General features: G+C 50.4%; 1 protein-coding gene across 2 annotated transcripts in view; it reads left to right on the top strand.

The window, feature by feature from the left end:
• Positions 1–16,521, top strand: part of LOC309836729 (uncharacterized protein C19orf81) — a 21,738-nt gene extending 5,217 nt beyond the window's left edge. The window contains exons 2-5 of one of the 2 annotated variants that reach the window (XM_082676852.1): positions 13,794–13,866; positions 13,970–14,090; positions 15,277–15,416; positions 16,282–16,521. In XM_082676852.1, the coding sequence (XP_082532978.1) occupies positions 13,794–13,866; positions 13,970–14,090; positions 15,277–15,416; positions 16,282–16,477 (530 nt within the window). In that variant the 3' untranslated portion in view covers positions 16,478–16,521. Of the gene's footprint in view, positions 1–13,793; positions 13,867–13,969; positions 14,091–15,276; positions 15,417–15,566; positions 15,841–16,281 lie in introns of those variants that run through there. The other variant, XR_014298174.1, reaches the window with a different exon arrangement.

The raw sequence follows: 16,521 nt of genomic DNA, 5'->3' as shown, positions 1-16,521 counted from the left end.
TCCGGGTCCCCAGCTCCGGGGGGGCGGGGGCGGCTTAAAGACTACAATTCCCGGCAGGCCTTGCGCTCGCGTTGCTGCGGCTTCATAGACCAGGCTCTGCAGGGACTGATGGGAATTGAAGTCCTTAATACCTCTCCCGGCTGCGGAGATGGGAATTTTTTTGGAGGTGGGGGGGTTAAGAGATGCCGGGGTCCCAAGGCGCTGCAGGGGAGAGGAATAATGTCTGGGACCTCGAGAAGCCGCGGAGTCCTAAGTCCTTAGGGACCATGGAGTGGGTAAACCATCCCCACGCTCGGGGGATCGGTGGGCGAGGTTGGGGTACACCCAGGTGTTTCAGGACCCCCCCCCCTTCCAGGGCCACGTGCCCCTCCCCCGGGGCGACCAGCAAACGCTGCAGCACTCCCACTCCCGGGCGGGAGATCCGCTCACCTCTGCACCTACCCCCGCCCCCACGCGCTGTGGCCGCCTCCCGGGATGGGTCTGGGGCGGGGGTTGTGGCAGGGGGAGGGGAGGAGCAGACTCACCCGAAGCTGCCGCCGCCGCCGCCGCCGCCGCCGCCGCCGCAGCAGCCCCGCGCGCCGGCCGAGGTGCCAGCTCGGCTCCTCCCCCCGCCCCTGTCGCAGGTCCGCGGCTCCTCCCCCTGCACCCCCTCCTTCCCCTCGGAACCTGCGGCTTCAAAGCCCAAATAGCGCGGCCGCAGCGAGGAAGAAGGGAGATTTCCCGAGACCGAGGCGTCTGAGACGCAGCGTACTTCCACAGACGAGGATGCAGAGATCTGAGATCATTACCCTCTGCTCCCCCAGGATCCAGGGGTCCTGGACCTCACCCCCTCCTCTCTCAGAGAAGTCAGGGACCCCAGTCATCTCTTCCCCCAGGACCCAGGGTACTGAGCTTCCAACTCCCTCCATTCTCAGATCCAGGAATCCACCCCTTCTGTTCCCTCCTCCCTTGGGGACCCAGGAGTCCCAACTCCCCAGCCGCCTTCTCCGCAGGACCCAGGACTTGCAGTCCTCCCAGCCGAGGAACTCTGAGGGATGGTGGTGGGCGGGGGAGGCAGAGCCTCAGAATCAGCGGTCCTGAGTCCCAGCCCGATGTGGGGGTAGAAGCAAGGACCTGGATTTCGGTCCTTCCCGGGCCGGCTCCTGAGTAGATTCTCAGATACTTGCTGAGCGTCTACTGAGCGCCAGGCACTGCTTTTGTGACCTTGCACTCTGCTCTGAGTTCGTTTCCTCATCAACAAAATATAGACAATAAACCTGTTTCCTAAGGGACCCAGAGGTTTGAAAAACCAGTCAATATAGAGGGAGAGCATTGACACCAAGTAGGTGCTTAATGAATACTTTTTAACAACAGCAAGTATACCTTTACCGGTATAGTAATAGCAGCGAATGACAATTGCCACTGTGATCTGGGCACTGGGCTAAGTGCTTTGAAAGCATTCTCTGAGTTAATCTTCACTTTGGCCCTCTGAGATGGGGGGAGTTATGTTATTCCCATTTCACAGAAGATACAACTGAGGCCCACGGAGGTTAAATCCCTTGAAGAGGATCCAGAGCTACCTGGTCTCAGTGGCAGCCGGTAGGGGTGACTTGAAGCCCCCTCACCACCCCCAGTCTTCCTCAGTGCTGCCCCCTGCCTCCCAGTGACACCCATATAAATATAATCTCTAAGTAAAAAATTGCTGCTTCTTCTGCAAACACTTTAAGAGGAGTCCCCTAGGCGCCCCCCCTTTAATTAGATAATCCGCCCAACTGCTGCCTATGTATACACGTTGCAGTCACCATCATACTTTTGAATGCCCCAGAAATGCCTCCGGGTTCACTCTGAATCCTATCCTCAGTGCTTCTTGTATTCTCCCGGATGGACCTACATTTGCACCCAGGGGAGCTTGCATGGGGGTGGTGGTGCACCCACAGATATGTGCACACAAGAGCAGGCACCCCAAATACCACTCTCACAGCCAGACCTCCGCCCAGGGTCCACAGGCAGCTGTGTTCCACAGGGAGAGGCACACAGAAGGAGTATGCAGCAATGCACACTTTCAGAGATGTGCACACAGACGGGCTTGCCAGACTCCCACGACATGTTCCCAAAGAGGCACTTGGGTGTCAAGGAGTAGCTGTAGTGCACTGGTTGTGTGTGTGACTTTGGAAGTGGGGTACCTGCGTTCAAATCCCAGCTCTCTCATCATTTGTGGCCTTGGGTGAATAACTTACATTCTTGGTGCCTCAGTTTCCCCATCTGTAAATGAGGGTAATCTTTTTTTTTCTAATTTCTTTTTATTGGGAGGGTAATCTTTTTTTGAAACCCACCTCATTACGTTATTTCGAGGATTGAATTCAATTCACCAGAGGTGCTTAGAGAAAATGGTTAATGTTTACTGTTGTCATAATTAGTAATTACATGCATTTGCTCATGGACCCCTTCACTGCATTTTACAAGTGAGGAAATTGAGGCTCAGAGAGGGGAAGTGCTCTGCCCAAGGTCACACAGCAGGGAGGTGTCAGAGTTGAGATTCAAAGCCATGTGGTCTGACTCTAGACTCCTTGAGTTCAGCCACTACGTCGTTTGCATATAGGAAGTTTGAGGACCTTGCCTGTCATCACCACCAGGGGTGTAGACGAGCCCGGAGCACTGGACAGGGAACCAGGAGACAGAGACATTCGTTCAATTCAATCCATGCACCCAATTTGATAGATACTTACTAAGCATCTACTGACTGCCAGGCACTGTTCTAGGCACCAAGGATTTGGCTGGGAACAAAGCAGACAAAAATCCCAGCCTTGGGAGGACTCACGGTCTAGTGGTGGAGACAGGTGGTCATTAAATAACTCCATATGGGTATCAATGTTAGGAAGGAAAGTCCAGGGTGCTGTGTGTCTGGGAAGGAGGTCAATGGAAGGCTTCTCTGAGCAAGTGACATTTGAGTTGGCATAATCCAGGTGAAGCTGGGGGAGGGGAGAGGACTGCTCCAGGGAGAGGGAACAGTCCACGCAAAGCCTGGGGTAGGAGCGAGTTTGGCACATGGAGGAGGACTGATGAGCACATAAGCTCCATGGGGGTAGCACTTGTGTTTACTGCTGTGTCCCCGCTGCCTGACATGGTGCCTGGCACACAGTAGGCACTCAATAAGTATTGGTTGGTTGAATGAATGAACGAGTGGACGGATAGATAGAGAAGTGTATGTATGTATGCATGAGTTGGATGGGTGGATGGATGGATGAGCGGATGATAGCTGAATGAGTGGATGAGTGGATCGTTGGTGGGATGCATGCATGCATCCGTGCAGGAGCGAACGGATGAGTTTGCAAAGTACCTACAGATTCACACACAAATGTGCTGCAAACAAACGCAGACACACACCCAGAGACACGCACATTGTGTGTAAACACAGATTCACCTGTTCTCCTGGTGCTCCCCTGGGAGAACAAACACCAAGAACAGAGGTGGACCAAGCTGGCCACGGCCCGTGTGGTTGAGGATGCAGGGAGGCAAACCCTCTAACCTGAGCTACAAGCAGCACCCCCCCCCGCCCCCCACTGCAGCGCTGACATAATTTCTGGAATAGAGGGAAAATGCTGATTCAGGGATTTGTGTCCCGGGCTGCATGCCAGGCCAGGGGGTGGGACAGGGATGACCCAAGAGAGTTGGGGTGAGTGGCAGAGGGAGGCAGGTGGGGCGAAGGCAGAAAGACCGGGAAGGAGGTAGAGAGATAGAGAGAAACAGATGGCAAAATAAAGTGATGGACACAGAGACACACACACACACAGACAGAGACAGAGATAGAGACATGCAGAAAGGCATAGAGACACAGAGAATGAGAGACAAAGTCAGAGGCACGTGATATAGAAATTCAAATTCAGACACACAGAGAGATGAGGAAGGGTTCCAGAGACAGGTAGAGAGAGGGAGAAAAATAATGGAGACACAGAGAGATGGGAACTTAAAGGACCAAGACACCAGAGGGAAAAAGAGAGAGAGAGCCACATGCACACACACACACACATACACACACACACACATACACACACACACACACATACACACACACAGATGCAGAGAGAGAGAGAGAGAGAGAGAGAGAGAGACAAAGACACCCAAGGAAGGAAGAAGAGAGGTCCAGAAGAGGCAGCTAATGCTGGTCACAGAGATAAAGAACTCTGGAAAGGGAGCAAACTGCAACTGAGTGCCTCCTGTGTGCCTGGCTCACATGCGGGGACTTTGCTGTATCTTGCTTTATTTAAGCACCATTAGCCCTTCAAGGCAGCATTACTGGTAAGAGATGAGGAAACCAAGGCTCAGAGAGGGAAAGACATTTGCCCAAGTTTGCACAGCCCGGCCATGGCGTTTGATGCTAGCCTGTTTGACTCCAGAGTCCATATTCTCTTCTTCATCCTATGTTACCTCATGCAGACCAAGAGACACAGGGCAGTGGGCTTAGGGGGTACTGAGTGTGAGTCACAGTAATAGAGGGAAATCGTCACTTGTTTATTCATTCAACATACATGTTCCGCACTTTCCTGATGCTGGAGAGCCAGAGATGAGTCAGGGGCCCTTGGTCTGGAGTGGGAGGCAGACACAGACCCAAATTCCTGAGCAAGACAGGCGGAGTGCACAGTGTTCAGAGGTCTGAAAAAAAAAAAAAAGAGCAGATAAAGAACATGCAGAGGATGGAGACAGAAAACACAACTGGTAGGAGGAGGAGTCAGAGAAGGCTTCCTGGAGGAGGGGGCACTTGAGCTTCTTATGAAAGGATGAGGGCGTTTGGGCACCAGGAAAAGGGCAGAAGGCAGCATGTGGAGAGTGGAGACAGGAGTGAGGGGTGGGAGGGATTAATTAAATAAAGTAATTAATAAAAGGTGACTGAAGAATGTTTGAATGTATGAGGTGAGAGAGGAAGCTGGGACCAGATCATGCAGTTCGGAGCCATGGGAGGGCTGAGAGCAGGGGAGGGGCAAGGTCATCTCCAAGTGCAGAAAGACCCCTCCGAAACCTTGTGGGAGGGGAATGAGGGAGGAGAGACTGGAGGATGTGAGGGCAAGAAGGAGGCTGGGGCGAGGGTCCAGGAAGGAGAAGACCTTGAAACCTGAGTGGGTGTCGGGCTGTGGGAATGACGAGAAGAAAGAGCAGAGTCAGGAGACAGAAGGGGTAGAGTTTGAAGACTGATGGGCTATAGAGGCTAGGTGTGCCTGTGGTCACGAGGATGAAAGATGTCTCCTGTCCTATGGGGATGGACTTGGCAACTGGAAGTGAAGGACAGCCTGATGGGAGAGAAAAAGACATAAGGATATGCCAACAGGGAGTCAGGGCCACAGAGGAACTGGGTCTGGAAATTAGTCCATTTAAGTCTGGACTGTTGTAATTGCCGATGACAGAAACGCAAATAACCTGGCATAAGAGGGAATTAACTGGGTGGATGAGGGCTTGAGGGACAGCTAGATCTAGGTGTCCTCAATCGTCTTCAGGAATCTGTCTGCATCTTTGGTTTCTGCTTTCCTCGTGTTGTCTTTGCTTTCAGGCAGGCTCTCTCCCCATGTGGCGATGTAATGGTCCCCAGCAGCTCCAACCTAGGCTCCGACCGGCCTGGCAACCTCATTGGAAAAAGAAAGATCCCCTTTGGTAACAGGTCCGGCAAAAGTCCAAGGGTTGAATCTGTATCCTACGTTGATTTTTAAGCTCATCCCTGAACAAATGACTCAGAAAATCAAGGTGCTACTGCCTAACAAGCAGGGAGTCAATGTTTATCAAGCAGGAATAATTGACAGTTAAGGCAGAGACCAGATGAATTCGAGAGAAGACTAGAGATACGGGTAACAGAGACAGACTGGGAAGATAGACAAAGTAACTGAAAAAGTCTGCGCTCCTCTCCCATGGTTCCTGCTGAGAGCTCTGCAGACACAAAGAAGGGATGCCCAGTGGGCACCTCTGTGGCTAAACCCCCAGCCCCTCCCCCATCCACTGGAGGTACCATGGCAACCAGGCCCCCTGCTCACCGTTCCCTCCCCCATATGGAACCCAGTTTCTGTTTGAATCTCACCTGTACCTAACCAGTTCCTGTGTGAAACACGAATGAGTGGAGGGCAAGTGGGAACAGAAAAGGGATGACAGAGGGAGGGAAGCCAAGGAGCCCAGCAGAGGCAGCCGTGAGAGAAGAGAGATGGAGAGAGAGGTAGGGAGACAGAGAGGGGGTGATAGGGTTAGAGAGAGGCAGAAAACTATGAAGAGAGAGAGGGACGGGGGGCTGGGGAGATGTTGGGGAAACTGATGGAGGAGACTGGGGAGATGGAACAAGGGAAGGGGAGAGATGTGGGGAGAAAGGACAGAGAAATCAAGGGAAAGACTGGAGGAGAGACGGGGAGAGAGGGAGGGAGGGAGTGGGGCAGAGAGAGGGGTGGGGGAAGAAACTCGAGGAGACTGGGAGACATGGAGGAGGAGGCAGGAAAGTGGGAAAGAAATAATTGGGGCACACAGGGACTCCCAGAGGTTAAGGGAAACTGGATTTCCATGTGGTCTCAGCCTTCCATTTTTTTTTTCCCCGGGGCTTCAAAGACAAGAAGGAGGAAGCAGCAGCGGGGAGAAGGAGCTGGGGTGGGTGACCCGGTCAGAGCTCTTCTTCCCATCCTCCTGAGACAACCCCTACCACCTTCTCAGGATGCAACACGAGGTGGAGCCCCTCTGCTCCTCCACCATGGGCAACCCCAGCATGCACAGGGAGGCAGGTACCGAATCGTGTCTGCTTGTGTGTTTGTATCCAAGTGTGGGTTTGGGCGGGGTGGGGTCCTTCCTATGAGCACTGTGTCACAGCCCTGGCTTTCAGTGTGACCTTAAGTGAGTCACTGGCCTTACAAAGAAAGAGCTACCCCAAATTCTTATGTCTACCAGATTCCTGAGCAGTACCCTTTAGACCTCAAACTACATTTCCCATGAGGCCTTTCAATTCCCTGACCAATGTTCTGGACCCAGAACTACATTTCCCATGAATCTCTGGGGCCGTAACAACTCTTCTGAGGCCATTATCCCCCATAGACTCCCTACCCTGGTCCCTCACACTCTCGTTGTCTCCCACACTGACCTCAACATCTTCTCCCAAAGCCACTCCTCCTCCCTGCTTCCCATGTTTGAATGGTGCTACTGCCAACCCAGTCTAGACGCCCGGCATTGTTCCCCCACTCCCATTACCTCCACAGCCATCAGTCCCAGCCCCATGTTCCTGCTTACTCTCTCTGCCCTGTCCCTACTTCTCTTTTCCCACAGCCCCAGCTCAGGCCTTGTCCTCTTCCATTGGACCCTTTGTCCACGTAACTCCCTGGTCTCCAGTTTCTCCCCTCCAGCCCATCCCCCACATAGCTCCAGAGGAGCCTTTCTGACACCCAGCACTAACCCTGTCTCTCCCTTGCTCACAGCTCTTCCACGTTGCCCATCACTCCCAGGAGAGAGTCTTAGCCCCTCAAGCTTTTGTTTGAGGCCCTGTGTGGCCTGACGCTAGCTGACAGGCTCATCTTCCAGGGTTCCCTCCTTCCACTCTACTTTGGCACAGCTCATTCATTCATTCACTCGTACGACATTTCTCAAGTAATATCTTGGTGAGGATTTATTTGGCTAGCAGGTGATAGAAAATTGGACTTAATGCAGTATAAAAATAGGAAAGTCATTGTCTCACTCAAAGAGAAGCCCAGAGGTGGATCAGGGTTTGTGTTTGGTTGGGTCAGCAGCTCAGTGAATGTCACTGAGAAGTCAGTTTCTATGTCCCTGCTTTTTGGTCTGGGATATAACCCCTTTGCACACCAGCTTGCATACCTCATGGTTACAAAATGGCTGCCACAGTTTCAGGCATCACTTCCAGAGGTCTTCACTTTAAGAACCCCAAATAAACTCTCCTCACATCTCATTGGCCAGCACTAAGTCATCCACTCACTCTTGTCTCAATCCCTGGCAAAAGGAACGAGATTAGCATGATTACTTTAGTCAGTGGGGCTACGCATCAGGTGGGAGAAACTTTTTAAAAAAACCTATACCTAATCCTACCTCAGGTCCCAATTAACCAGAATCTCTAGTTCTGGGGGACCTAGCAACTATGGTTTTGTTTTGTTTTTTAATTAATTAATTTATTTTTACATCTTTGTTGGAGTATAATTGCTTTACAATGGTGTGTTAGTTTCTGCTTTATAACAAAGTGAATCAGCTATACATATACATATGTCCCCGTATCTCCTCCCTCTTGCGTCTCCCTCCCACCCTCCCTATCCCACCCCTCCAGGCGGTCACAAAGCACCGAGCTGATCTCCCTGTGCTATGCGGCTGCTTCCCACTAGCTATCTACCTTACGTTTGGTAGTGTATATATGTCCATGCCTCTCTCTCGCTTTGTCACAGCTTACCCTTCCCGCTCCCCGTATCCTCAAGTCCATTCTCTAGTAGGTCTGTGTCTTTATTCCTGTCTTACCCCTAGGTTCTTCATGACATTTTTTTTCTTAAATTCCATATATATGTGTTAGCATACGGTATTTGTCTTTCTCTTTCTGACTTACTTCACTCTGTATGACAGACTCTAGGTCTATCCACCTCATTACAAATAGCTCAATTTCGTTTCTTTTTATGGCTGAGTAATATTCCATTGTATATATGTGCCACACCTTCTTTATCCATTCATCCGATGATGGACACCCAGGTTGTTTCCATCTCCTGGCTATTGTAAATAGAGCTGCAATGAACATCTTGGTACATGACTCTTTTCGAATTATGGTTTTCTCAGGGAATATGCCCAGTAGTGGGACTGCTGGGTCGTATGGTAATTCTATTTGTAGTTTTTTAAGGAACCTCCATACTGTTCTCCATAGTGGCTGTACCAATTCACATTCCCACCAGCAGTGCAAGAGTGTTCCCTTTTCTCCACACCCTCTCCGGCATTTATTGTTTGTAGATTTTTTGATGATGGCCATTCTGACTGGTGTGAGATGATATCTCACTGTAGTTTTGATTTGCATTTCTCTAATGATTAGTGATGTTGAGCATCCTTTCATGTGTTTGTTGGCAGTCTGTATATCTTCTTTGGAGAAATGTCTGTTTAGGTCTTCTGCCCATTTTTGGATTGGGTTGTTTGTTTTTTTGTTATTGAGCTGCATGAGCTGCTTATAAATTTTGGAGATTAATCCTTTGTCAGCAACTATAGTTTTTGAATGCTTGCCAGGTAATTACGATGAGCAGTAAGGGTCAGAAGACATTGCTTTGCACTGGATGGGATATCCCTGAGGATACTGGGGCTTGGTGAGCCTTACCTGGTTGCGTGGGTGGGGAATGGACACTCCTCAAATGGAGGAAGAAGGATGGGAATGGCTGAGTTACACCTTTCTAGGTGTCGGCTATAAGCACCTCTTCTGTGCTAGGTGCTAAGCTAGGCATAGCAAATGCTCTAGTGGCAAAACAGACAGTTTCTCTGTCCTCAGGTCTCTTTTAGTGTCTTTGAAGACCTCTTTCATTTGGAGACGCCCCACCCCACATCATCTCTAACCTAGACGGAGGTACCCATCTGATAAGTATACTTTATGTGTAGCTCCAGAAAAGATGAGTGACATTGAGTTGACCAGTTGGGTCGTTTTGCAGATCGATATTTGTTCATTTCAGTTTTGCTGTTTTCTTTGTGGTGTTTTGGAACCAATAACATTTTTAGCTTGTCAGGTTGCAAACTTTGGCTCAGGCCATTAGAAAGCCTGTGGGTCCCAAGTGTTTTGCCTGTAGTAATGAATGAAATGACCCAGCTGGTTCTCATGCAAGGAGGACAGACATGAAACACACTATCTCACAAATAATTAATAACCTACAATTGCAATAAGCACTCCTTAGCCTTGGACCTGAAGAGAATTCTGGGAATATTCTCTTTTGCTTAAAGACCTTAGCACCCACCCCCCGCCCCCACCCCGTGGTCCCTCTGCATAAAACATCTCCTTCTCTGCCATTTCTTTATTTAGCAAACTCCTCGTTTATCCCTTAAGTCTTTTTTTTTCACTATTTTTAAATATATATCTTTATTGGAGTATAATTGCTTCACAGTACTGTGTTAGTTTCTGTTGTACATCAAAGTGGATCAACCATATGCATACATATGTCCCCATATCCCCTCCCTCTTGAGCCTCCCTCCCATCCTCCCTATCCCACTCCTATCCCTTAAGTCTTGCTGTAGACATCACCTCCTCTAAGGAGCCTTCCCTGATTGCCCCCAGACTGGGCTTCCTCTCCGCCTCGTGACACGTCCATTGTAGCAAGTATTGCCCTTTACAGTGAACACTTACCCCACCAGACTGGAAGCTCTTGGAGGGCAGGCTGGGGTCTCATTAATCTCTTGGTCTGCAGCATTCTCCAAGGCACACAGGAGGCCTTGGAGATGCCTGTTGAAGTTTGAAAGTGTCGTGTTTCCTCAATTATTCAATAAGTATTTATTTTTAAATTTATACCTTTACTAAGTTACACATATACATTGAAACAAATATATTAAAATCACGGTTGTAATTTAGAAATCTTTATTTCTAATGCCACATTTCATGAGAAACAGTTTTATTTACATTTTAAACATACACCTTTGATGCTGCTAGAGTCAGTTTTTTTAGTCATTTCACACACATTTCCAGGGCGTATAATTTTATTTCTAAGTTACTTATGATAGACATTTAAAAGATTTTTTCTATTATGGAAAATTTCAAACATACACAAAAATAGAGACAATGTACATTTTGCTGATCTTGTTTCATCTAAGCAACCCACACATACACACTTTCTGGGGGGACATTCTATAGGACAAATTTGTTTTAAAGAAAATCCCAGACATAATTCCTTTCCACCCATAAATACTTAAGCATGTGTTTCTAACTGCTAAGGATTTTTAGAAAACAGACCTACCATGCCATTAATTCCACCTAACAAATGCACAATTTTTCTTGACTATCATCTCATACCTAGTGCATATTTAAATTTCCCTAATTATTTAAAAATTTTATTTTTCACAGTTGGTTTGTTTTAATTAAGACCCAGAGTTGACATATTGCATTTGATGGTTATATTCCTTCAGTCTTTATTCAATAAATACTTACAGCTAGGTGCCTGGTGCTTTGCTAGACGCCAAGAGCGAAAGACAAGTCCCCGACCTCATGTTGCTCACATTATAATTAGAGACTCATAGAAGTAAATGTAAAATTGCAACTGTGATGAGAGCAAATACATGGTGTCATGAGTTCACGACAGGAACTGTTGACACACTTAGGGAGACTTGATGAGCTAAGTGAGGGGGAAGAGAGTTCCACGCGGAGTCGCAGCATGTGTCAAGGTCCTGGGGCAGGAGGGAGCATGGAGAGTTCAAGTCACAGAAGGGCAATGTTTCTGGAATGCAGCAAGTGAGGAGGACGATAGTGTCTGATCAGGCTTGAGACATCAGCAGGGTCTGGTCATGTGTGATCTTGGTCTTAATTTATCCCAATGACAATGAGAAGTCCTGGGAGGGTTTTGAGGAAATGGAAACGGTGATGTGGTCAGATCTACATTTCAAAATGCTTCTGATGGGGTGAATGAATAGGGAGAGAGAGATATATATTGAGAAGTTAGGAAGCTGTTGTCTAGACAATAGTGGGGCGAGAAGCAGCAGACTGGGGGATTGAGAACACAGATTCTGGATCCAGTGCCTAGATTTTTATCCTGATTCTATCACTTGGCCTGTGTGACCTTGGGCAAGTCACTTAAGTTCTCTGTGCTTCCATTTCATCATTTGTTAAACTACACTCACTCAGAAGGCTGTTTTGAAGATTCAGTGGAAAAACACTTTAAAAGGTGCCTGGCTTTTTAAAGGGGGCTGTAAACACGTAGTTATTATTATTGTTAAGTGGACAGATTTGAGAAGGAGATTACTATGTTGGGGGGATGAAAGGGAGGCCAGTATGGCTGGAGAAAAATGATCAGAGAGGTCATCAGAGTGACCACACGCAGGGCAGGTGCTTCTCAAAGGGGATCTTGCTAAAATGCAGACTCTCACCCAATAGGTCTGGGGTGGACCCTGAAATGCTCCCCAGACCACACATTGAGGAATGAGTCCCCATCACAGGGAGGACTTTATGCTGAAGGCAAGAGGAAGCCTCCGGTGGTTTGGAAGCCTCTGGTGGTGCTGAGACGAAAAGATCACCCTAGCTGCCCTGCCAAAACAGATGGGAGGTGGAAGAACAGGGACCAGAGAGGGGGGCTTACTATGGTACAAGCTGAGCTGTGTTGATGTGCTGAAGCCAAAGACCGCTATAGGAGCATAGCTGGGACACAGCCCTGTGCTGGAGACAGCCTGTCCCAGCTCACAAGAGCCGAGTGGTGAATTTTGCAAGCTGGTTGTGAAAACCATGGGTAGCATAAAATTGGTCAGGGTGAGAGTACCGAGACCATGAAAACAGGCAGATGCTGAGAGAGAGAGAGAGAGAGGGAGGGAGGGAGGGAGGGAGGGAGGGAGAGAGAGAGAGAGGACATTTACCAGCACGCCGCTGAGTTTACTGAATGAGGGAGATAGTAACACATCAATGTCTGAGTAAGAGGTTTTTAGAGACCTGGGCTGAGTTAGGTGACTTGGGGAGGAATCTGGAAAGCAGGCTTTGCTCTGGATCACATGCTGGCAGGAAGCAGAGGCAAGTCCATGACATGAGAGCCATCAGAATGGCACTAACACTGGTTGGGAAAAAAGCAGCATCAGCTCTGAGCCCAGAGGGGAATATTTGGTCTGTTTTGTGGTTTGGGCAGCATCGAGGTTGTGCTGTGTTGAGACATGACTCCAGAGGGGTCTTCTTTTTATCTTGGCCCATCATGGTCACAGAGTGACCTTGGCTGCTGTTGGAATTCTGTGAAATTCCTTATGTCCAAAGGGAGGTCACCAGGGTCCCTCTGGGAGTGCCAGGCCAGCTCCTGGCTGTCAGGGGTTGCTTTCTGCATTTTTTCAGCTGCTGTAACAAAGAGACCCTCAAACTCAGTGGCGTTAAGAAAACAGTTGGTTTCTCTCTCGTGTAAGAGGAGGAAGGTGGTCTGGATGGGTGGGATGTCTCAGCCCCTCGAGAATACAGGGACCCATGGCGCTCCATCATCTCTAGCAAGAATAAAGTTGGCTTATTGCTACATCCACATTCCGGTCCAAGGGAAGGGGCACTGAGTCCAAGCCAAGAAAATTTCTCTTAAGCAAATGACTCCAAAGTTGCACCCCTCACTTCTGCTAACAGTGTTGGCGAGAACTTGGTCATGTGGCCACACCTAGCTGCAAGGGAGGCTGGCAACTGTTGTTTCCAGCTGGATAAAACTTTAGGATTGTAGAGGAAGGGGAAATGGATTATGTGGGACAACTAGCAGTTGGCCATAGAAGAGACCGATGTCGATGGAGGGGTTGTGTAGAAGAGTCCAGATTTGAGAGCTGTTATGAATCAAGTTCCAATCAAGAGGCCAGTTCTGAGAGTGTTGGAAAAACCATATAACTAGATTCAAATGCTGCTGCAGTGAAGAAGCTAAGATGGGGTGATTGGAAACAGGAAGCAAAAAGGAGCACGTCCCTTCCCTTTCCTCCTGGCTTGCGGTCTCCCGCTAGCACCCCCTTTAGGCAGAGCCTAACAGGACCCCAACTGTCCGAGTGGAAATGGGGTTGGTAGAGTCCTTTGGGGCTGAGAGACAACAGCTTAACAACTGGCATAAGAGCTATCCTGGGGGTGGCACGGACAGTCATTTGGTGATGCTATTCAAGTGGAATGACGTGCGAGGAGTGCTCAAGGCAGCTGATACTGGGTTTTCCATCCGCAGGAGCACTTCTTGTGGACCTAGAGACCCTAGAGGAGACGCAGGCTTGGAGCCTGGGCAGACCTGTCAAATCCTCGTGAGTGGTCCCTGGCCCCATGATTTCTGATCTGAGATCCTCTGAGTGCGGTGGCTTGGACCCCTAACTTTGGGAGGTCCCTGTCCGCTGGCTGTCTTCCCAGGAAGCAGTATCTGCGCCAGGTCATTGCAGAATACGAGGCGCTGGACCGAGAGCTCCCGTGCATCCGCAAGTTCCCCATGCCACCTGCTGCCCAGCCCCTCTGTCTGTGCATGGAGACCTCAGTGAGTGTCCCCCCCACCCCCATGATCCCAGGTCCCTGGTGGCATGGTGGGAAGGACACAGGCTCAAAAGTGAGGTGGACAGGGGTTGAATCCAGGCTCTGCAGCTCATCAGCTGTGGGCTTGGCACCAGGATAAGTGGCTGAAAATTGATAGTGAATTTGTCAAAGGGTTCATCATCAAATTTATCACTGCTGATCCCAGAGGGGAGCCCGAGAGGCAGAGAGAGGGGACACTGAGGACAGAGGGAGTCCTGCTAATCCACCTATTATGAAATTCTGTAAAATTTACAGATATCGCAAAAATTCATTTCACAAAGCCCGTTTTTTGACAGATTCAGTGACATGGTTATTCAGTGTACGGATCCTTTGGGCATTCCTGCCTCAGAGGAGGTATCTACTAAGGTCTCACCCATTTGAGAATTAAACAAGGCTCGCCAGGCAGAAGCCTCGGAAGTGTTCCCTCAGCTCATCTGTGTGACTCGACCTCAACGCAGGGATCGCTGTTCTTGTTTATGGGACGAATCCCCACCCTATTGCTCCGCTTCTTTGTGTTTTTGAACATGAGACACACACACACACACACACACACCCACCCACCCAACATACACATCCAAGGCTTGCCTTCCTGGAGGTGACCAATTTCATGATTTCACTGTGGTTTCGCAGCAATTTTATATGTCATGACATAGGGTATCGCCTTCGACACGGTAATCTCAGACTGAAGACGTGGTTAATGATCAATATATGTTTCTGAATGCAAAATAGATTGACAAGATGTCATATCCTCCTACGAGCCTTATTTTTTGAGAACTGAATAGTTCTTAAAATGCTAATATGACTAAAAAAGGAAAAAATTACGGCTTAGATCCTTGCGGAAATCTTCAAGGGCTGCCCGAGTCTCGCCATCCAACGCAGGTTGCTGGAAAGGTTTTCAGTAGATTGGCAAAGTTGGCCAAATCGGTGAATCGTTCAGTCAGCTCTTCATTGACTTTTGGCAAATCGGTTTGGTGAGAACTGGCTTTTTTTTTGGAGAATGACCTTGAATGGCAGTAGATGCCTTGCTACCTGAAAGATTCCTATCCTCCCCGCTCTGGCAGGTTCTGCAGGTGGGGTCTCGGGTGGGGACTTCTGCACCCGGACTGAACTCCGAGTGTCACTGACGGAGGTTCTCTCTCCGACATCCCCAGCCCGAAGAGGACCTTACCCACCTGGAGGTGCTGGAGGCGCTGGAGGCCGAGTTACCCGGGGCCATGGAGAGCGGGCGTGTGAGGAGCATCCGCTTTGAGAACGTGAACGTCATCTGTGGGACTGCTGGGCGCCGGGACCGGTGAGTCCTTGGCGGGGGCAGGGCCTGGAGCGACCGGGAGGGGCAGGACCGCAACTGGCAGGACCGCGGTGAACGCGATGGGGGAGCCGGGAGGGGAGTGAAGGCAGTGAGAGGTGGGGCGGGGCGGGGCGGAGGCTCTGAGTGGCCGGGAGCTAATAGGAGATGTGGGCCAACAGTAAGCTCCGTGAGGGGCGGGGCGGAGAAGTGAGGGCAGTGAGGGGGGCGGGGCCAGGAGCGCCCGGAGAATGGCGTGGTTGGTATAAGGATCCAGACCCCGCAGAGAGTGAGAGCCGAGAAGGGGCTAAGGCGAGAGTGGGCGCAGTGAAGGGGCAGGGGCAGGTGAGATCGGAAAAGAAGGTGGGATTTGGAGTGAGGAACCGGACTTTCAGTGACCCAGGTGGTGACGGGGATGCGCAAGACCGAGGTGTGTGGTCGGAGCATGGGAAACAGCTCTGAGCGGGAGCGTAGCCGGGACTGAGCACTTTGCAGGCGCGGGGCCAGAGTGATCGGTGGGCCTGGAGGTCTAGTTGGGCGCGGGGCCGGGCCTGAAAGCCACACTGAGGGGGCGGGACCTGGAGTTGCTGGATGAGGATAGGGCCCTGGAGCGGCGGTTTAAAAAAATGGAGCCTCGACAGAGCCAGGCTGAGAGAGAAGACGGGACCTAGACTGACCCAGGTGAGGGTAGAAGTACAGATTGACCTCGGCGAGAGTGCAGGGTTGGAGAGTTTAGGGATGTAGTGACGGGTTGAGGGACTGGAGTTGGTAAACGAACAGGGACCAGGCAGGGACTCTGGGACAATCAAGGCCAGCGATTCCCCTTCCGTCTCCGCCCCGCCCCTCTCCTCTTGGCCTTGCCCCCTTGCAGGTGGCTCATCACGGTCACGGACTTCCAGACTCGCTCGCGCCTACTGCGCTCGGGGCTCCGCCTCCGCGGGCTCCACCACCTTCTCGTGCGCAACGACGAACTGCTGCTGGGCGATTACCGCCTGCACCTGCGCCGCTCCCTGGTCCGACGGCGCATGCTCGAGGCTCTGGGGGCGGAGCCGACCGAGGAAGTCTGACGTTTTGGGGGCGGGCCCCGGCTGCGCCTGCGCACCGCCCAGCG

This window comes from Grampus griseus, assembly GCF_964374135.1.
Source record: "Grampus griseus genome assembly, chromosome: 19".
NCBI classification, from domain to species: domain Eukaryota; kingdom Metazoa; phylum Chordata; class Mammalia; order Artiodactyla; family Delphinidae; genus Grampus; species Grampus griseus.
This window is presented reverse-complemented; position numbering and strand designations above follow the sequence as displayed.